Raw genomic sequence first — 22,058 nt, 5'->3', positions numbered from 1 at the left:
TGCCTCAGCATCTAACCGTGTCGCACGGTGGCTTCCTCCGGCGACGAGTCACCGCTCCCTCGTCACCTCCATCCTTCCCCCCTCCACACAACAGACATCTGAAGTCCCGCCAGGTTAGCCTGCAGTGACCGGCCCCACCCGGAAGGTGAGCCTCTCCCTGGTGCCTCGTGGGGTTGCATTGGCTCCGTGTCATGAGATTCTGGCCACCAAGAGCCTTGAACCCCACCTCGCCTCTGTGAACGTCACCTTCGTGGGTTCCCAGGAAAAGCCTAACCTGACACTCTTCCATGGGAATCACTGTCCCCCTGTCAACTCAGAGGGAAGTTCCCTGACAATGGCAGAGTGGGGACTCAGACACGACATTCAACCTTGACCTCGCCCTGGCCTAAGGGCCGCTGAGAGGGGCATGGCTGGTGCTGCCCACAGGCCCGAGCTCATGACCCCCCAGCGTCACGTGCTCATCGTTCCGCTTCACTTATGCCCCGGGGAGACCTCAGAACACACGTGGCCATCAGAGAGCGGCCCGCCTCCTAAACAAGCCACGCATGATTTGAGCGGAAAACCGGAGAAGTAGGAGGTGCCAGTGACGAGGCACACGTACGGGGAGAGAGCGCAGACGGGCTCATTGTAACCCACTGGTCCGGGCAAAAGGAACTCAGATTGTAGAGCAGGACCGGGTCACACTGGACATCACCCTCATACGCCTCAGCTGCTGGGCCCTGAAGATGGCGTGTGCTGTGCACACCCTTCTGCTGCGAACGGTGTGAATTTTGGTCTAGGCACTGGCTGCACGGTGCTGTCAACAGGCACTGCTGAATCTGGGTGACGCACGGCCTCCGCGGCTGCTCAGCAAATGTCTGATTGGAGCCACTTTCCCTCCTATTCCTCTCCTCTGGTCCCTTCTCCTCTTTCTTTCTAAACAAGCTTGTAGGCCCTGGCCGGGTAGCTCGGTTAGTTGGAGCATTGCCCCGTACGCCAAGGTTGCGGGTTCGATTCCTGATCAGGGCACATACAAGGATCAACCAATGAGTGTGCGAATGAGTGGAACAACAAATCGATGTCTGTCTGTCTCTCTTTCTCTCTAAAGTCAACACCTGAAAGCATATATTGTTTGCTGCAGCCACAGTGAATGGGACTCAAGGGGATAAAGAGGCAGCCCCTTAGATCAAGCCATGGCCTGTGAGTAGCTTCTGCTCCTCCTGATTCTCAGGGAGTCACCGATCAGGGGTGATCTTGACCTCATGAAGGCTTCTCTTACTAACAGCCCAAGAAGGCTCTCCCTTTGTGCCTTGCTTGAGATTCTGGGAGGGTCTAACAGAGCCGACAGTGGTTAGAACACTGGACGTGAGAAGCCGTGGGCTGGTGGTGACTAAAAGTCCTGGTGCTGCCCACGTTCCCGCCTGGCCCTCCGCTTAGCATCTGCTTTCGGAGGAAGCCCGCCCGCCTGCCGTCAGCCTCCAGTGCCCCCGCCCCGCGCCCCTGGGCCTTGCCGCACTCCCCAGTCCCTTCTCGCCGTGTTGACATTATTTACTGAATTCGTCTCTGCTATGTCACATTCCTCTCGAGGGGAGGGACTTCCTTAGTCTGTGGATTCCTAAAATCAAGCATCTAGCAGGTGCACAGTAAATACTTGATCAAAGAACACATGCTCGGGAAGCAGGCGTTAGATGCGGCCGGCATGACCGACCTTGCCTTTTTGCTGTGAAACTTCTCTCCCTTTTATGCTTTACCCTGAAGCTCTGAGTTAGGACTAGGAGGACGGAAGGAGAAGTCCTCAAGGTAATTCCCGGATATTCTGGGGCCCGGGGAAGTACAACACTGGGCAGGTCCATGCTTCAGGGAGGCGTCTTGCCTAGGTGCTGGGGGGCACCCCGGCTCTGCGTGGGGCCCCCGCCCTCCCTTCAGGTGGTTTCAGTGTCTGGGCTAAAGGAAAACAGAACTGAAGCTCCTTCTCCTCTCTGTGAGAAGTAACCCAGGAAGACGCACCCCACAAAGAAGCAGGAAGGGAATGGCATACTATCCTTGAATAGCACTCTCTGGATGGACTTGGTACATTTAAAGTTTTACAGAACCCAGACCGTATGCACAGCGTCTCTGCCTGCAGCTTTAGACTGAGAGGCTCCCTAGCGTCTTTGAAGGGTGGTCAGGAACACGGAATCCGCGCTGCGGGAGTGTGCTGATGAGAGGCGTGCCCACGTTCTGAAGCGGGTACGCGGGGTCCATGTAAAAACTCTCAGACTTATAACAGGCTTAGATGAAGCTCATGAATTTAGCTATCCAGATGCAAATTCTAGGACCCACGGAGATCCGAGTGGGACTATGTTAGACTGTGAATCCGTAAATAAAAGTCACTTTTTCTTCTAATTATGCAATTTTTCGTTTGTGACAGGTTTAAGTAAAATTCAAACATTGCCTCTCAAAATAACGAGAACCACATTCCAGAGTTTCGGCGACAGGCTCCGGGCTGAGACCTAAGTGTTGTTCTTTGTGGAGCAAATGAGCGGCCTGTCACCGTCCTTCCTGAGTGACGCTCGTCTAAGGCATTAAAGCCTTGGGGAACGTGTTTCATTCTTGTACAATCTACTTTATCGCTGTTGCAACGGGCCACAGATACACATCCCTCGTGTGTAAGTTCAGAGGGAGAGAGGGCTTTGTTTCCCATCATGGCTGCATCTCTGGGTCCTAGAATGGAACCTGGCAGCAGATAAGTGCACAAGAAGGATTCGTAGAATGAATGAATGAATAATTAAGCAAAGCGCCTCGATGCCAGAATTTCCGATAAGCACGTAGAGTCCAGTATACCCTGCGACAGAATTCAGGGCAACACCTGCATTGCTCCGCGAGGCTTGGAGAAACTGAAAACGCTGTGACCGCGCCCTCAGACCCCCTGTGGCCCGAGTTCGCTGACGTTCCGAGTGAGGACCCAGGGGACTGAGACGATGGAAAGGCCCAAGGGCACTGCAGGACACTTGGCGCCCGCGTGCGATTCCTGCCTCACCCACCGCTTGCCAGAGCCAGTGACAGCCCAGCGAGATAGTTAGTTTATTTTATAACCACGCATCATGTGACACCACTACATTAGCATGTAGCTAATGCTGGTGACTGCCGCCTACAAATTCCAAATTAACCAGTTATATTCCACTCTGTCTCATCGATAGCCAATTCCGAACCTCATTTCCAATGACACTCGGACGGAGTTGAGCTGGGAACAGTGCCTTCTGGGGAAAATGATGGATTAAAATAAGATTATTCAGCTTACAGCGATGAGTTGGTAAGAATTGTTCATCATAGCTATCAGCATGTTGAGCAGGACGACCAGGGAGATGACATTGTACGTCCCAAACATGGTGGCCCCGACGAACTCCGTGAACTCGTGCTGGGCATTCACGTTGGTCACGTACAGATTGATGAGCCCAAATATTGACCAAAACAGGGACTGCAGTGTCTCAAACAACCTGGAACAAAGCGGGAACAGCGCTCATGGCTCTGTCGATACAACCCGTACATAATAAGACATAATAATAAGGCCTGAATACTGTTATATGTATTTGATTAATTTAAAAATACATGTCCTGTTCTGAGGATCTACTTGAAAATTTTGAAAACATTTATTCACAAAAATATATGCACCCCCGTGTTCATTGCAGCATTATTCATGGTGGCCAAGACATGGGGACAGTCCAAGTGCCCTTCCATGGATGACTGGATAAAGACGTGGTGCGTACGTGCCACGGACCACCACTCAGCCGTAAGGAAAGGGGACACCGCCGTTGGCGCCACCTTGAATGGCCCCTGAGAATATCGTGCCTAGGGACATACGTCATACAAACCAAGTTAAGAATCATACGATTTCGCTCACGTGTGGGATATAAAACAAAGCAAAAAAATGAACAAACAAACCAAAACTCACAGACGCAGAGAATAGCGAGGTGGGTCCCAGAGGGAAGGGGCGGGGGGAGGGGAAGGGCAAAGGGGGCCAAACCCATGGTGATGGAAGAAGATCTGACCTTGGGTGGGGGGCACATATGCAGAACACAGGTCATGCATCATGGAAATGCGCTGCACTTGAAACTTATATGTTCTTATTAAGCAACGTCACCCCTACCAACTTAATATTAAAAAGCACAGTATATAGAGCTCCCACCTTAAGCACAACCTTCTTGGCGCCCGCGTGTCGCGGGCCTTCCCAATCCCTCACGCGACCCGCCCCAAGCCCCGCACGACGCCCCGCAAGGAGCGTGCCCCCTTACGTGGAGAACGCGTTGTTCTGCTTCTCGCAGCGGATGCCCTTGCAGCTCAGCCCCTTGGTCTCCTCGTAGTAGAAGTACAGCTGGTTGAGGCCGTTGGCGAAGGCCAGCAGCACCAGGCAGTAGATGAACAGGAACTTGAGGATGTCCAGCAGCATCCGCCCCAGCGAGATCTGCAGGGGCCCCAGGTGGGAGTTGGCCGTGAACAGGGAGATGAGGCGCAGCGAGCTGAAGATGTTCGCGATCGCGAACAGGGCCTCGGCCACCAGCGTGGGGTGCCACATGTCCCAGGACTCCCGGGGGTGCAGGGCGCTGTACTGGAGAGGAGGAAGGAGCAAAGGGGAGGTCAGACAGGCACGTCCCTGTGAGGAGGTCAAGGTCAGGCCGGGCGCCTTTCCAGGGAAGCCCACGCCTCCCTGACAACGGCCGCCGTACGAATCTGCATGAGTACAGAAGTTTATTCGAGTCATGCGTCATTTATAAACTTCAACTGAAGTGCCTTCCTGACATGGCCTTGTCACTCGGAGTATTTGTTTACACGTGAATGACATCGGTTTTCACCCTCTGTGACAGGATTTTTAAAAAGAGGAAAGAAAAGGGTTACGTAGGGGAAAACAGCTGGTTTTATATCAGGAAAACTGATATCCTTACAACAAAGGAAACCCCGTGATGAACGGAAGGCGCTAAGTTTTCAGCGAAGTAATCAGTGGCCGTACCGACCACGTGTGACACACTTGCCTGTTCTAGAGGAACGCGTATATGATACAAATCACGCACAATGCGTGGGAGCAGCGATCTGTTGCCTTGGAAACAGTACTGAGCAGCTGGGCATGGCAGTCCGTGCCTTGCGTGTGCGGTCCCCTAAGTGTAGATGGAGCTCAACAGGGAATCGTCCTGGATGCCCCCGAATAGCTAAGTTTTTATAGTTAATATGCAATGTGATACTTAACACTCCTTAAATTATATAAAACATGTGACTTGAGAAAAATATCTGCTATGTTAACATTTGACCAGCAATTATTTTAAAAGAGTTAAAAACTCAGCTTTGAGTCGTCTTCCTGTCGAGCTATACGAAGGGCCCCGTAAAGCTTATTCCTCGGCGTGCTGAGCACCGCCCTGCGTGTACTCGTTGCTCAGGAAACACGTTCTCCCGTCACGTGTCCGTCGTCCAGTGAGGACGACAGAGGCGACTCATTGTAATAAAAACGCTCTCTGAGATGAACACAAAGTGCTGCTGGAAGGCAGAGGAGAAGTGGGGGGCCTCAGCCTGGGGCCAGAGACGCTCCGCTGTCCACAGTTGGGGACCCTCCAACTAGCACGTCTGGTTAGAGGCGCCGCCCTTCTCCCGGCTTCACAGCAGTTCTGGGCGGTGCGATATCACTGCAGGGACGGTGACGATCTCAGCTGGGACTTCCAAAATGGCAAGAGGAAAGCTGTCCGCTTCACAAATCTTGACTCGCGAGCCTCTGCCCCACGAGACTTCCTGCCGTCTGCTTCAGAGCCCGGCACTGCTGGTCACTGTAGGGGAGCAGAGCCACGCAAACACACCCACGTTTCAGCGGGTCAGGGTCCTGAGCAGAGCGCCTGGCGCCGGGGCTGGCGTGTCTGAGTGGCAAACAAGCCTGTAAGTTAGGAACAGAGACCGCCCGAGAGGCCGGGAAACCTCTGTCCCGGAGCCAGCGGCTGACATTCCACGGACAACAGACGGGGGGCCGGTGTCTCCCTGGAGGGCATTTGTTTAGCCTGGAAGGGAAAGTCGTTCTCCTGGGCGGGGGGGGGGGGCGGGGGTCCCCGACATGCAGCCGCTCCGGCTCCTTGCCCGTGGCGCCCGCCACCGTGGCAGAGCGAGAACCCGGCACCCCCACTGCCCCGCCAGGGACCGAAGCCCCACCGCAGGGGAACTGTTTACCGGGCCGCAGCGTCAGAATGAGCTCATCTGCTCTATAACTAATAACCCTCTTATATTGTGGGTCTTCCCTTCACCTCTTTCAAGCCCAACCCTCTACTGGCTCCGCACGCCCGTGGCGACCCCACGGCTCCTCACCACGAGGCTCCCTCTGTATTTACAGGAAAACGTTCTACTGCAGGGTGTGGCGAGGCCTTCCCGTCCTGTTCTGGCTCCGTCTCCTGGGTCATCTCTCGCAGTGACCCGCTTCGTACACCTGGACTTGGCACCCTGGGTCTCTCTCCCTGGAATGCTCACGCATGTCCGTGAACACGGCAGCTGCCACGCCCCTGTCCTCCCTACAGCTCTAGGACAGTACCGCCAGGCAGGCAGGGCTCCCTCCCTGATGCTGCCGTGGCCTGGGACGCAGCCCTTCTCCCGTGCCAAGTCCTCACGCAGGTGCACTTCCCTTTCCCCGCTGCGTCCTCCGCAACCACATCGGCAGCCGGTGTCCCAGTGTGACCTGTGTCCTGTGCCCCACGCCTTCTGTGGGTTGGCTTACGTCACAGCGGTTTCCCTGACAGAGAGCACTCTGTTTTTCTACACAAATAAGCCGCCTTTTCCAGAAAGAGTAAGTCATAAGTTGTTTAAAATGAGCATGAAAAATTGAATGACAGAACAGGAGGTAAGAATGGGTGAGTCCAGGCCCTGCCCGGGTAGCTCAGTATATAAAATGATAAAATATAAAATATGTCCCTTAGTATAAATATTCTATATGAGAAATAGGCGAGCGGCCCCTTTTGGACCCTGTGTCACGCTGCGGTGAGCTGCTGAGCAGACGCATACAGCCCGGGGCTGGCCACAGGGTCTTCCTTAGACCGGCTCCAGCAGCGTCCCCTGGCCAGGTCGCTAGAAATGCACATTCAGGCTGATCCCTAATAGTCCTCCTTAGACTTTCTGGGGGTGAAGAAAGTGAATCTGTTTTTTCACACTCTCCAGGCAATTCTTAGGTACCTGGGAGTTTAAGAAAAACTGCTGTAGTCGTATAATAGCAGCATTTTGTAAGGGCATGGGCCACAAAAACACAGGTATACCCTGCGTTAGTGGAGATGTCAGAACCAGTTTATACACGTACTTGCTTAGGGTCTTTACAGAGAGAAGGGGAAACGGACGGAGAGGCGCTCGCCTCCGTGGCTAAGACGGCTCCGCCTGCTGTCTCAATAGGCCTTCAGGGGCAGGGGCCTGCACCCAGTAAGAAGAATCCCCAACTTATGTTTTCATTCTTAAAACACAGCTCGTTTCCCGTGAAATAGGCAGAAAATGCTTTTTCTTGATGTTTTGATGAGGGCTGGAAACCTTTTAACTGAGCAAGTTCTGGAAACCGTGGTCTTCCCGCCGGGCGGTGGCGTGGACCCTGCTGGGACCGCACGCTGCACAGGAGGACCAAGGCCGCTCTTGGGGAAACTCCAATAAACGAATTTGCTCACCTACACGCTATAGCGTTTTCTAGTTCAGATCACTGAACGGCGTGAGTCATTCCTGCGGAGTTAGACACTCTTCCTTTTTGACTAATTGACTGTTATTTTGAAACACGTTTTTTTAAAAAGAGAGACGAGGGACAAAGGCAGGAAGGCGGGGATGACAATACTTTGGTTGGAAAAGCATCCCCCAAAGTACAAAATCGCCCTGTCATTGCAGAACAAAACTGTGTGACGTAAGTTACGTGATTTGGGATAAGACTGATGTGCAAATTCTAGGGGGTGGTGGGTGGGTGAGCTTTCAGGCCCCGTCATGATGAATGGGGTAAGGAGAAAAATTATGTTCTGCTCAAATACTATCAAACTATATTAGTTTAAACCGAAATAATAACTTCAGCGCTCTGAAAGAATAATATTTTGATCTGTCTACTTTTATGAGTTATAACTCATAAAAATGGATTTTTTTTTGCCAGAATTTAAAGTATTTGAGATAGAATTTCATTAGAAAGAGAAAGGATTAGAAACGAGAGGAGCTGTGAGTCATTCTGAGGCATCATTCAACTTACATATAAGAAAATTGGGTGACAACTTCTAATTGTTCGTTAAATTTGTTTTTTGGTTATAAATGATGTATTGCCTATGTATTTTATACCTTCCTGTCAATAGATCATGAGCTGGTGAATGTCACTTCCAGATAAAGTAGAAATATTAGTGAAATTGAGGGCAGTGGAAGGTCCATCAATATCTATCAGAATTTACACGTGACCCACCACATAAACAAGAGTTACCTTTACAAATGCAACAATTTTCAAGGAGATCGTGGCTAAATACAAGGAGTTCATCACAAAATCCATGAGATTCCACCAGTCGTGGATGTAATCCTGAAGTCCGCCATCCCACATCTGCTTTATTTCGCCCCATATGAAACCTGCAACGATAGGAAGACGTATTGTCAGTTTGCCATCGAGCGACTGCACAGGGACTCACGGCGTAAGAACTGCGGGGTTGTGGGGCTGGGAGAGACCGCGCAGCTGTGGGCTGGGGGTAACGACACGGGGCCCAGGCAGAGGGCGGAGCGCCCGGCCTCTCAGCTCGGGGCAGAGAATGCTGTCCGGGCAGCTCGCTCCCTTCACGTGGTGTTTGAAAAATTCAGACAAATGTGTAATTTTTGAGCCAAAATGTAACTCCTCTTTAACTGCATATTGTTTTCACGAAAAGGATCATAATATTCACTTGTAAACAAATACTTAGGGACATTCTTCATCCCGAGTCAGAGGCAGTGTATCTAGTCGACACATCGGGCCCCTGTGGTGCTTCTGTAAGCGGTTAGCGCCGTGGAAGGTCCGATTTCAGGCGCGGACCACAGGCCGGGACCACATTCACAGTCCTTCGCCACAGGGGTAGCGACAGTGACCACGTTCACAGCACCCCCGTGAGCACCCGGCAACAGCTTTAGAAGACACATCCAGAGGGAATACCACTCCTTTTCTTTGTTACAGCTGTATTAGCAATAGAAGACGTTTCATTTTTTAATTCTAGGAAGTACTTGTAAAACATCACTGCACGTCATTATTCTATTTTCATCCTCTTATTAAAATTTTATCATTCTGTTTTTAGAGCCTAATGATGAGAAGGATATGTCAAAGTATCTAGAACCAGGAAATAGTAAAAGAATAAATATGATGTCATAAATACCCTACTACGAGCAAACAATGAGATTCTTTTAAGGCCAAGCACAGCCTGGAAAAGCAAATGTGTGGCACAGAGCTTCCCAGCCATGTGACATGAAAAGCAAGGAAACTCAAACGAACTATAAAACCCTAACTTCCCAGAACCCGTGAGAGAAACAAGCAGCCAAGGGGCCTGCGCGGGAAGCAAAGCGGGTTCCCCCAAAGGGCCACGTGGGGCAGCAGGAGGTCACCGAGGGGAGCGGGGGTGCTGCGTCACGCAGACATGGGACGGTCTCACAGAAGCGTCCCAGACAAACCACTGCAGGCTGAGCGGGAGCGAGCATGTGAGTGAGGATGGAGCCCGGGCACCCGGACACAAGGGGAATTTGCGCCCACGGGCGTGTCTTTGCCACAGAGCCACCCACGGCTCAGGAGGCTGAGGGGGCAAACCACTTCCGCCCTGTGGGAAAAGCAGCAGACAGTCCTGGGCCCCAGAGTGACACCGGTGTCATCAAAGATTTCCTGTCCAACGGGAAGGCTAAGGACCTCTCCTCCGCCCAGGACCTGCGAGGCTGCAGTGCGGTGAGAAGGGAGACGTGGACACGGAGACACTCCCTCCCCGGTGCCTAAGACGGCCCCAGACCGGGACAACAGAACGTCTCCCTGCGCCCCACCCCCTCAGCCAGGCTGACAGGCAGCAGGCAGCACACTTCTGTACGGTTTAGAAGCTGATCGCCACCCAAGAGCAGTCAAGTAAATACAACAATATGTAGATGGATAATAAATCACGACCAAGTGCTGGTTTCTCTAGGAAGGCAAGTGGGTTTCAACAATGAAGAATTAATCAGGATAATACATATATCATCAATATATTCTTGAAAAATGAAATGATTGCACAATAGATGCAGTCAATACATTTGAAAAAATTTAACATGTATTCATGATGAAAAACGTTCAGCAAAGCGTAAGTAGAAGGAAAGTGTGTTGATTTGGTAAAGGACAGCTATAAAAATCTACAATGGCCTTCACACCTCTGCTGCAAAGGGCCAGCGGACAATAATCCAGACTTTGCAATTCACGGCTGGGGTGGCAGTTACGGTGAAACTATTTAGAAGAACCACCCAAGGGCCAGATCTGGCTCCAGGCCACGGTGCGTCCGCCCCTGTCCTGTAGCTTGAGTGTGGTGATACCAACAGGACCCTATGTGTTTATCAACATTTTAGATCACTGTCCTCTAAAGAAAGAATAGTGCTATCGCTTATTTTGAAGGCAGCAAAGCTTATGAGGTTGATGTTGATGGGTGAATGGAAATAAGGATAGTTTAAAAACAAAGAAATACCAACTAATTATAATGCACTAGTGGCAGGTGATATATGCATCCAGGTATAGGTCCTCTGCATTTTCTGTATGTTTGAAAATTTCACAAACTTTGGGAGAAATAAAAGTATGTTAGACATGATGGTCTATCATTCATTGTCGGGAAGTAACAATGGCTATTTAATGTTTTAAGTAAAGTTTTATTTATTTTAAGGTTTAAAAACTTAATAACACAAATGAAGGCGGAATCAGTTGAATAATTAGAGTGTGTGTTTTAAAGTCCGCCGTAGACCGCTGCCACGGTCCTGACTCGGTGTGAAACCATAGCTTCCTCGTTGAGGTTTCTTTCATGACTAAATCTCGTCTGCGAGCTTCCATAAGACCGGGGGCTGACGGGGGCCGCCCCCTCCGCGGTGAAGGAAGGACGAAGCGGGACTGCCGAGAGGACGATGCTCACACTGGAGCGCAGAGCTGGTGGGAAGCTCAGAATGTGCGCGTCCGACGGGAGCACCCTGCTCAGCACGCCTGCGCTCCCTCGGGCTGCCGAGCCTGGGTCCCGTCTCACAACCCAGCACACGGGCACACACACAAAGGACGCCGGGGCCACAGAGGCAGCGTGACCAGGGCCACCCGCCAGTCAGCAAGCCGAGCTCCCGGACAGCATTTGCTCGTTCTGACATCTCACCACGTCGTTCGTTTTGCCTGAAACCCCCCAGTTCCCGGAGAGGAGGGGATGCGCGCCTGCAATCAGCCGTCGGGCAGACACGTGCCAAGCTGCCCCTCCTCCGGGTGCACCGTGGTGACGGTGTGGCAGGCCCCGTCCGGCCCGCATCAGCTTTGTGTTCTCGGCCCGGAGGCTCCTCTCTCCGGGTCTCCGTCATCTCACTCCAAAGACAGAGGGGTTTGGGCTGGATACACAGAACTCTAGATGCAGCATCACACAAGAACTGTCACTCTGCCCAGCGACACGGGTAGCCAGCCTTGGCTCCTTCCTGTTTGGATTCTCAGAGTCTGTCTACAATCAGCCATCACAACAGCTGCCGTGAGGGGTGAGGGACGCCCTGCGGCCGAGGGTGCGGGCTGGCTTCGGGCTGCCTCGGAAGGCAGAAGCTGGGGCTTTGATAGGAAAGCCAGGCAGGAGCCTTCTTGCCCACGGTGACAAAGGGGGTCCTAGCTGCTCCCAGACTGCAGCGGATCACCCCGTGGGATTCTAGTGCACACCCGGACCCCTCCCATCGGTCACCGTCCGGGGATGCGGGGAAACCTGGTCTGTCTGACCTCTGAAGGTCATTCCAACCCGCATCTGTGGTTCTGGTGCTCTCGAAAGTGCATCTTTCATAAGATGAAATATATTTTCAAACCTGCCTAGCCAACCAGAGTGTGGATATTTTATTTTCCTTTATAGGTAAAGGGAGTCTCTCTTTCTGCTCTTACCAAACTGGAGAGCCAAATGTAATTATTAACGGTCACCCAAATAGACAACTTCAAGTATTTTGTGGGCAGTTCTGCAGAGGAATAGACATCAGGGCTCACGGCTTGAAGGGCCAAGTGAGGGCCCCCAGGAGGGAGTTACAGAGAAGCAGGGAGCTTATGACGGGCGGCGTTTGAACTGACAGCCCCTTCATACCCGAGGGGACTCTGTTCCTATTAGGTGGGTCCCAGGACGGGACACCTCCGTTAGAAGCCTGGTCCAGAGGACCCATGCGGTTTCCAAGGGAGAGGAGCAGCAAACACTCACAGTTTGGACACATGACAGTTCCTTGGGGGGTCAAGGAGGAGGCTTTAAATCCGTCCTTCCTAACGATGTAAAAATAGTTTTGCTTCTGGCCTTTGGAAGGCACAAGTCTATGGGAAAAACAGAGATCCTGGTGACATTGAGGACTCGCACCGTCATTTTTAAAAATCTGGGCTATAAATAAGACTGTCGTTCGTTGAGCGGTAATCAGCTAACAGGATGGGGATCTTTTGTTTTCAAAGCGCAGGTTAGAGGATCCCTTCTTAGAGCTGCGGTCACCACGTTTCTGTCTGAGGGTGACTGGTCTCTATGCGCTACAAGCACGTTAGTGAAAGGCCATGCCTTCTCCATTCCTGCCACATTCGCTGCCACCGGAAGAGACAAGCCTTTCGAGAAGCGAGAGGGTGGCATCCACGGCCCAAGTGGTGCATCCAGATAGTCGGTTATTCCTGGTAACTGCAGAGCCTGAAGAGAACAAAACCAGAGGGAGCTGCTGTCCCCAAATGTTTGTCCTGTTCCCACAACGGGGACGTTGGAAGGGTGACGTGATTCCTCAGAGTGTGTCGTGACAAGCACGGATGCCAAGACTGTGGGACCCCACAAAGGACAGATCAGAGGGCACGTGAGTCAGACAACTTCCTTTAAAAAACTCCCATGGATGCCGGGAAGGTCTGACTCCACTTCTCCCGGCGTTCCCACGGGAGTTGCAGTCAGGGCTGCTAGAGCGTTCTGCAGTGGCCCACCCCGTGAGGCCGCGTCACGGGAGGCCGAGGGACGCAGGAGGACGTCGGACATCCCGGTTTCACGTAAGAAACATGCGGTACCGCAGGGGCGCCTCTTATCTGGCCACCTCTTCAATGAGAAGCCGTTTTTTCTCAGCATATCTCTTTGGAAGAGCGAATATTAATGTTGTCATTATGAAAATCCCAGTTTTTCACCAAATGCAAACCTCTGACTATATTTAAAACAGTTATCTACAAGGAAAATATACATAACTCTACCCTTTCCTGAGGATGCCCCTAACACACATACATCAATGCACATTTTAAAAATCAGCAGTATCCTTGGAAGGCAGGAAATGTGACTTCAGGTCTTGGTAAGTGACCATGAAAACACCACCCCCAACAAAATAGATGTGAAGGTCACGGCCAAGGACTTTGTTCTTTCTTTCCTGGGATAGACGGCTTCTTTCCCGTCAGGGAGCCACACGGGGGGCATGTGTGTTAGGCTGCAGACGGGGGTTGGGTGGTGGGGATGGTGACGAAGCTAAGGGTGACGCCATGAGATGGTAGTGATTCCTCTGGTTCCTTAGCAAGCGTGAGGGTCAGCGTAACTTACGTCAAGTGCACATCCGAGCGTGGGCTGCATCCTTAAGGAATCACAGACACGGTCCATTCTAACCGGGCCTGGGTAGAGATCGACTTTGGCAAAGAGGTGGAGGCGCTAGGAACCAAAGGTCTGTTTGGAGACCTGAGTGCCTGGGCTGGTTCTGCCTCCCTGAGTTTTACTCCGTGCGATTCTGGGGCAGGACTTGGGGAGGGCGCAGGGTCCAGCTCTGCGGTGACCCTCCCTGGGGCTGGAATCCAGTGTCGCCCCCACGCTAGCGTGTTGGCCCTGGGAAAGCGATGTCCTCTGTCTGAGCCCATTTCTTCTCTGGAGCGTGAGATACTGGCAGCAGGTATCACAGTGAACTGAGAGGGAGTTACTAGGAGGGACACAGGAGACACATGTTTCTGTCACTCAGCACAGGGCTGGACTTCTGAGTTCCTACCATCATCCCCTCGGTCACTACTGTCGTTCTTGCTCATGAAAGCACTTTGCATACCCACCCCCCAGGCTATTCCTCTGACCCTCCCTCCTCTGCTCATCCGCTCTCTGCCCTTCTTTCCTGTCTCCGCCCCTGCCCCCCCCAAGCATCTGAACCCCGTTGCCAACCATCCTCTGACGGCCTCTAGATCTGACTTGTGCGTCTGGTTAGTGTTGCACTGTCGCGGCTAAAGACTTCATTTCCTCCCCAGTAAAAACATCGCTTGATCAGCAGCACAATGTGCACGACCGCCAATTAAAAATCTATACGTGTGTTGTTGTTTGAGATTTTAATGTCTCAGTCTTGATGAATCTGTACAAGTGAGTGTAAAACTGTTATTCCCTACAGATAAACAGGAGAGTGAGGTAGATCCGCAATATTGTAACAATGATCGTATTTTTTAAAATTAAAATATCCCCTCAAGTGAATGAATGGATGTTCTGCAGATCTATTGAGTGTCTGTGTGTCTTCAGCTAGTTTGCCGGGGCAGTGAGCGCCCTTCGCTGGGTAAGACAGTGGGGAACGACTCTAGACCTAGTTCTCCTGACCACAAGAAAAGCTTCTGGGGATACTTGAGAAGATAATTCACTCAGGGGCGAGGCTGGGAGGGTGTGAGTACCTGAGCCCATACGCGCTTAATGCCCGTTAGGCAAAGGATGAATAAATTGTCACAAAAAGGAAGAACGTATACATGTATACGTGTGTATAAATACATAAAAAGCTGGATAAGAATGTGAGCACCCTTTTTTATTTTACATTTCCAATTTGGCAGGCCTTGTTGAAATTTTCAGATTTGTTAATATCAACCTTTTAAAAGATAAAAATATAAAATAAACACGGAAATGAGAGGCAAGTTCTGTTAGAGAAAACCTGTTAAATAAGTATGTGTCGCAGGCGAGATGTATAATCTGGATATTATGAGCCAGTCTTGGCTTCTGCCTGGGAATGCACTAGGGGTTATTTTTAACAGAGTTAGCTGTCTTTGCCTCAGTTCACCCTTCCCATCATGCTCAGTGTGCACAGCTTTACAGACACTAAATAATTATGATACAGTGTTGGGTCCCCGGGAAGTACCAAGTCACTTCAGCAGCCACTTTCCTTTTACATTGGGAACAAAGGACTTCCTGATTTATTCGTATATAGCCTTCATTATTATCTACTTATTTTACATAAAATGGTATCAGTTTCATAATTGAGGCTACACTGATCATGTAAGTCTACATCTGGGCACTTCAAGTATGTGCGCACTTTTTCTGATGGGAATAAGCTATGCTGCAGACTGGGTTATTATCGCTGAGTCATAACAATGTCTGTGGAAAAATAAAAATCAGTTTTGGGGAAGGCCTTAGAAATTAGCATCAAAAGGACTTTTCTTCTTATTTTATTCCACATTCTCTCCAGAAGCAAATGACATGTAGTTGAGATAAAATTGCTACTATAATGTAGATGAATTCTCATAGTATATATTATACACATACACATGCCATAGTTAATGTGTAAATGTTATGTAAAAAGGAATTTCTGAAATGAATATTTTAGTCACTGTGGGACCCCAGCATTGTATGTAAAAAGCAGGCCCTAAATAAGTCAAAGCCTTGGGGTCCTGGCCAGCGGAAGGTAGGAGTGACGAGGTCTCAGCCTGGCCCCGGCCCCTCCTAACCCACCAGTTAGTCTTTCTCGTGGCTCTTGATAGGCACTTAGAAAGTAGAGCTCTGTTGCCAGGCCCATGTGCGTCCTGCTTTCCTTTGTACTGCGGTTTAAAGGGGCAAATTCGTACTCGGAGAGGAATGTTGGTGTATGTCTGCCTAGTATCTACCCACTGAGTTCTCTCTAGTTAGCTTTTCTGTTGTTATCTCAAGAGGACCGAAATCACGAGTTGGATTCCTCTGTGAGGCCCTTCGATTCCGTTACTTATTTGCTCAAGTTCATCCCGACAACAATCATCTGTGAGATCTCTTAATGTCGCTTGACAGGAAAGAAGACAGGTCAATAACCTTCAAACAGGTGAGGCAAAGGCAGGTGTACAGTCGTTCCGTGGAAATCAACACAATACAAACAGATAAAACTCCAGAAAAAGGACTAAACAAAATAAAAATAAGCAACCTATCAGATGCAGAGTTCAGAACGCTGGTTATAAGGATGCTCAGGGAACTCAGTGAGGACCTCAGCAGCGTAAAAAAGATCCAGTCAGAAATGAAGGATACGCTAATTGAAATAAAGAGCCATTTACAGGGAAACAACAGGAGAGTGGATGGAGCTGAGGATTAAATCAATAATTAGGAAGATAAGGAAGCAAAAAACAACCAATCAGAACAACAAGAAGAAAAAAGAATTTTAAAAAAATGAGGATATGTGAGGAGCTTCTGAAACAACTTCAACAGACCGGCATTTGCATCATAGGGGTGCCAGAAGGAAAAGAGGAAGAGCAAGAAATTGGAAATCTATTTGAAAAAATAATGAAGGAAAACTTCCCTAATTTGGAGAAGGAAATAGACATGCAAGTCCAGGAAGCACAGAGAGCCCCAAACAAGATGGTTGCAAAGAGGACCACACCCAGACACATCATGGTTAAAATGCCGAAGGTGAAAGATAAAGAGAGAACCTTAAAAGCAGCAGGAGAAAAGCAGAGAGTTACCTACAGGGGAGTTTCTATAAGTCTGTCAGTTGATTTTGCAAAGGAAACTTTGCAGGCCAGAAGGGACTGGCAAGAAATGTTCGAAGTCATGAAAAGCAGGGACCTACAGCCAAGATTGCTCTGCCCAGCAAAGCTCTCATTCTGAACCGAAGGGCAGATAAAGAGCTTCCCAGACAAGGTGAAGCTAAAGGAGTTTACCATCACCGAGCCATTATTATATGAAATGTCAAAGGGACTTACTTAAGAAAAAGAATAAGATCAAAACTATGAACATTAAGATGGCAATAAATACATATTTATCAACAACTAAATCTAAAAATACCAAGCAGACAAGAACAGAGACAGAATCATGGATACAGAGGTCACCAGGCAGGAGGGGGTGGGGGTGGGGGTGAAGTGAGGAGATTAATAAGAGGCACGAACAGGCGGTCACAAAGCAGCCACGGGGACGTAAAGGCCGGCACAGGAAAGGGAGCAGCCATAGCCCTTACACGCCTGACCCACGGGCATGAACAGTGGTGGGGGGACTGCCTGAGGGAGTGGGGGGTGCTGGGTGGAAGGGGGGCAAAGGGGGAAAATCAGGACAACTGTACTAGCCTAATCAATAAAATATAATTTTAAGAAGGAGACGCGAACAGTGCAATAATTAACCCCCAGTGGTACAAAAATGAAGCCTGTGTTTCATGCCCTCACGGCTGTAAACCCACTTTTGCCCCAGCCTATACGAGGACGTCTGAAGGGAGAATAATTCAGAACAGCTCGCAGTGTTATCGACGCTCGCCCCTCCTGCTGCACACCTAAAACTAACATAGAATAATATTGAATGTCAACTGCAATAGAAAATAAAAATTTTTTAAAAACTGAAAAGATATAAACAAAAAGTTCTGCAAGAGATGAGTTACAAATGATCAAAGACAGCACAGTGGAAAGATACAGAAGCCATTATAGACTCAAAAATAAAAACCTCAGTAGACTTCAATGTAAATACTCAACAGATGTTGAACTTCAGCAAGAAAGACGTTAAAAGAACATAGAAACAAAATATTTGGATCTATGAAGGCTGATTAAATTCTTCTTGTTGAAACCCAGAGATGTACACAAAATAAGAGAAACCCCCAAGGAAGATCATACTTCTTAAGGAGGTAAAGGGATGGATTTGAGAGGACAGGCTTTAAAGAGAGAAAACTTCTACTCAGAAGAAGGGGAAATTCGTAATATAAACGTATAAAACAAATGACAGCCTTTTTTTCAGGACAAACAGAGCAGGGCGTATAAAAGTAACCCAGTCTCCTAAGTCAGGGGTCAGAGGCCCGGGAAGCACCCTCTGAATACGGAAAGACAGAACACGCAGTGGGAACGGAAAGGGCTCCTTAGCGCGGCGAGAAGCCCGCAGGTGCGGCGTTAGCTGAGGACGTGAGTGGGCTCAGGAGGACTTGGGGGCGCTTCCGTCCGCGTGGGAAAAACCAGCAGGGCGAGGGCCACGCGTCTAAGCACCCAGTTCTCCCTGCGCTGCTCAGTCCTGTTGCTACAAAACCAAACCCGGACGACGGAGGGCCCACGGACTTGGGTGCTCAGCAGGAAGGGGTGAGCAGAGAGAAAGGGGGCATTAATACGGTCGTCCAGGCAGACCACTCTGGTTTGTCTCTGTCACCCTTTCGGTAAAAGTTGAAATCACTGCTACCCCGCCATCTTTCATCTTCCTCAGCCCCTCCTTTAATTAAAAAAAATTAAAACAAGCAGAATAGAACCAGAGGCATGGAAACAAGGAGCAGACTGACGGGGGCCAGAGGGGAGGGAGAGGGGGAGAAGGGGAAGGGTCTAGTCAAGGAACTGGTGTGAATGACCCGTGGACGTGGACAACGGGGTGGGGGCTGACCGTGGGAGCGGGGGAGGTGGGCGGGGCAGGGGAGAGCAATGGGGGGAAAATGGGGCAACTATAATAGAAAAGCAATAAAAAAAATATCCATTTTTTTCTCTGCTAATAAAGATAGCTCCCCAGCAGACACGGGGCTCAGTGGGGCTTAGGAAGCCATCAGTCTAAACTGTTCCTGTTACTAATAAAGACGTCGAAAATCCTGAGAGGTTGTCCCCACCCATCACTGAATGGCCCCTTCCTGCTGGGACCCGGGCGTGGGTTCAAATCCAGGGCCTTTGCTACAAGAGCCGGCAACAGAGAGAACAGCCGTCATAACTCCGGGTCCACCAAAACCCTGGGCACGCGGACAGGAGGCATCCGAAGTCACCAGGCTTCCTGAACAGACCTGACAGCTCAACACTCTTTTTCGTGCCTCGTTATGTAAGCAAGATAGTCATTCATATGTTATTTTTATTCTAGAAAATCTGTGTTCATCCTAAAAACTTCTAGATATATTAACTCCTTGAAGTCAGAATATCTAAAGAAAATGTTTCCTCTAACACATATTTCTTTCGGCTTGAATTATAATACTCTCAGTTAAATTTATGCAGCATTTAACCATCCCGTGGTGGTTTAAATATGATTTTTCTAGCCAGCTTTCATGGAAAAGTCTGTTACAACTTTTACAGGAGGTAGCTGATGACTGCTTTAATTCTGTAAGTTATTAAAAGTTTGAAGCTTCCATTTTAAACATTTACCATTTCAAACATTTACCATTTCCTGGCATTGTATAACATCTCTCCTTATTTATTATCCATCTCTTTATAAAATTTAATCTTCATAAGGATAAGAGAGTTCTCTTTTGTTTTCTCCTCCCCCGCCACATCATCATTGTCCTGCACCATGCTTACTACATAGAAAGCATTCTACATATTCTATATGTTTTTTCACTGACGTCTTGTAGGAAGGACTAGAAGCAGTACCTGTGCTCATGATGCAGGGTGTCTATAGCGTTTTTCAGAATGAAATATTCTGCAGTCTTCCTGGGATGCCAGGATTTTCACGGTCGGCCACGGGAAACTTAGTTTCCTCGGTGCTTCTTTAAGAATGGCTCCCAAGCCGTTCGCTGTGAAGAGGACGGCACACCGTCCCTGCTCCTCCTGGGAGGCGTGGAATTTAACCAGAAACTCTCGGGCTCATTTCGTATTGAAACTCAGCTGCAACGTCATAATACTTTATTCAAAAAACACAGATTATCTAAACTTTCCTTCAGGGATGATCTTGTGCTCGTCCTTTTGGTCTATTTTAAAGTTCACCAAAGAAGGCATTTTCTTCCAGGGAGATACATAAAACATACCTTTTTCCTGTGACCTTTCCTTGTGGTCGGCACTTAGAGTATTTATAGTCTTTGAACTGGGAAAGTGTACCCATCTCAGACTTAGACACGGTCCTGCCTTTTCCCTGCTTTGTCCTCGTTCCGCCACCCAGGCGGCACTTCTGACAGTTCCCCCAAACTGAGCTTCTGAGTTTGTGAATCACCAATTTTGTCACATATTTTCTAATTAACAAATGATGGGATGGATAGAATACCAGAAAGGTTTAAGATAACGAGCAAAATTCAGAAAATGTGATTTCTCCGAAAACCACAGTAGGATAGAAGGAAGAATAATTAAAATACAACTTTAACGAGGTCTGTAATAACAGCAGGAAGGGAAATCGGGTGTTAACGCAGAACTTTAAGGGCTCCTACCTTCCCATCATTTGCTGCAGATCCAAAACGCTCTCCTATGAGCGTCAGATAGAAATGGAAGGATGCCCTATTGTTAACTTTCCTCTTGTTTTGATTTACTACCTAATTTGAAAGATCAGCGGATTAATGTCGAAGAACGTTTATGGTTACTTTATGTACAGAGTGGCTAATTCTGCAGCCACTCCTACGTATCTGTTAGAAGGCACAGCTACTGGAAAGTTAGAGCGATTACTTGTAACGGCCAATGGCTCCCGTGGAAGGGCTTTAAGAGAGTAAACATGGAAACCCAGAGAAGCCTCCGTGGGACAGGAAATCATCAAATTCTGGGATTCCAGCACCTACTAGGCTGCAAGCTGGTCACTCAGCTTTGGGGGCTAGGCCGGCGGCCACGGGGCGGGGGCCTGTCTGGGACACCCCGTCCTAAGCGCGGACGGACACTCCACCCCGAGCAACACAGTTCGCGGCAGCGGCGCGCGCGGACACGGTCGATGGGAGCACATTTACCCAGGACCCACGGCAATATCATCCACTCCACGATGGTTGGCGGCGGGCCTTGCCGGTTCAAGTCTGACCTGTCGATGTGCTGGGAGGCCAGCAGCAGCAGGAACAGAAACGTCAGGTAGGAGGCCGTGTGGCAGATGAACTTGATGAAGGGCTTGCGGATGAACAGCCCCAGGGCGCTCTTGGGAGCGATCAGGTAGCACACGGAGAACACGGGGAAGAGCAGTCCGATGACGAAGCAGGTGGCCATCTTCACGGCCCAGTGCCGCCGCCGCCAGCCGGGGAACTCGTCGTACCAGCGGGACGCCAGCAGCTGCTGGCAGTTGGGCTGCGCCACGAACTGCGCGGGAGGGAGACAGAGGGAGCGTCAGTGTCGCGTGCGCGGGCTTCCGCCACCGTCCCCTGCCCTGCGTCCCGTCGGCGCCGGGCGTGACCAGCGCCACACACACAGACCCTTTCCACCCACAGGGACCTGCGGACGCCCACTGCGTCCATCTACACGTGCGATCGCGTGGAGTCTTACACGCAACATACAGTCCTTCTCCCTCTTAGCATATGACAGAGTACTGTAACCATGACACTTCATAGGTATTTACATATTCCATAACCTAATCTTAATTAAAATAGTGTCACAAAGTTGGGGGTTAACGTTCAAAGATTTCTGTAAGAAGTTTGCATTCAAAAGATAATCAAGCATCAGAGAACAGCCATACAGATTAAGTTGTGGACTAATTAAGCTTTCATCAGCCTTATTAAAAGGTTAAAAAGTAAGATTTAATCGCATCTGCGAGCACATTGGTTAAAAAGCTTGAGTTCAGCCTCGAGGATTGGCTGATAAACTTGAGAGTCTGTCCTCCACAGACGATTGACTAACAAACCCCGCGGCTCCGGCAAGTTCAAAGACTCCCCCGTCCAGGTATCAGACCGCCTGCCTCTTCTCCTTGGACATGGAGGCCGGACCCAGCCCTGCCGACCGGAGTTCAAGGACTCGCCCCGGGCCCAGCCCTCGGGCGCCCACCACGCTTCTGATGTCTACCAATCCAGAAGGGACGATGACAAGCTCCATCTGACAGGGCTGGGGAGGCGGGGGCAGGATTCAGCTCCTGAAATCATTTCTGGGCCTGGATTCAAAGCTGGTTTGGCAACGGAGCCGGGCTGGTGAGTGGGCAGTAATGGGA

The 22,058-nt window shown here is 49.9% G+C and overlaps 1 protein-coding gene across 1 annotated transcript in view; it reads right to left on the bottom strand.

The window, feature by feature from the left end:
- Positions 1-22,058, bottom strand: part of TRPC4 (transient receptor potential cation channel subfamily C member 4) — a 90,402-nt gene that overhangs the window by 12,556 nt on the left and 55,788 nt on the right. Inside the window, exons 4-7 of the mRNA XM_090258497.1 lie at positions 20,884-21,220; positions 8,399-8,538; positions 4,251-4,564; positions 3,260-3,455 (exon numbers count right to left, since the gene is read on the bottom strand). Coding sequence (XP_090114623.1) covers positions 3,260-3,455; positions 4,251-4,564; positions 8,399-8,538; positions 20,884-21,220 — 987 coding nt within the window. The remainder of the gene's footprint in view (positions 1-3,259; positions 3,456-4,250; positions 4,565-8,398; positions 8,539-20,883; positions 21,221-22,058) is intronic.

The sequence above is a fragment of the Furipterus horrens genome, unplaced genomic scaffold (genome assembly GCF_987537825.1).
Source record: "Furipterus horrens unplaced genomic scaffold, mFurHor1.1.pri manual_scaffold_12, whole genome shotgun sequence".
Taxonomy (NCBI): domain Eukaryota; kingdom Metazoa; phylum Chordata; class Mammalia; order Chiroptera; family Furipteridae; genus Furipterus; species Furipterus horrens.
The sequence above is the reverse complement of the archived record's forward strand: the minus strand, read 5'-3'. Positions and strand labels throughout refer to the sequence as shown.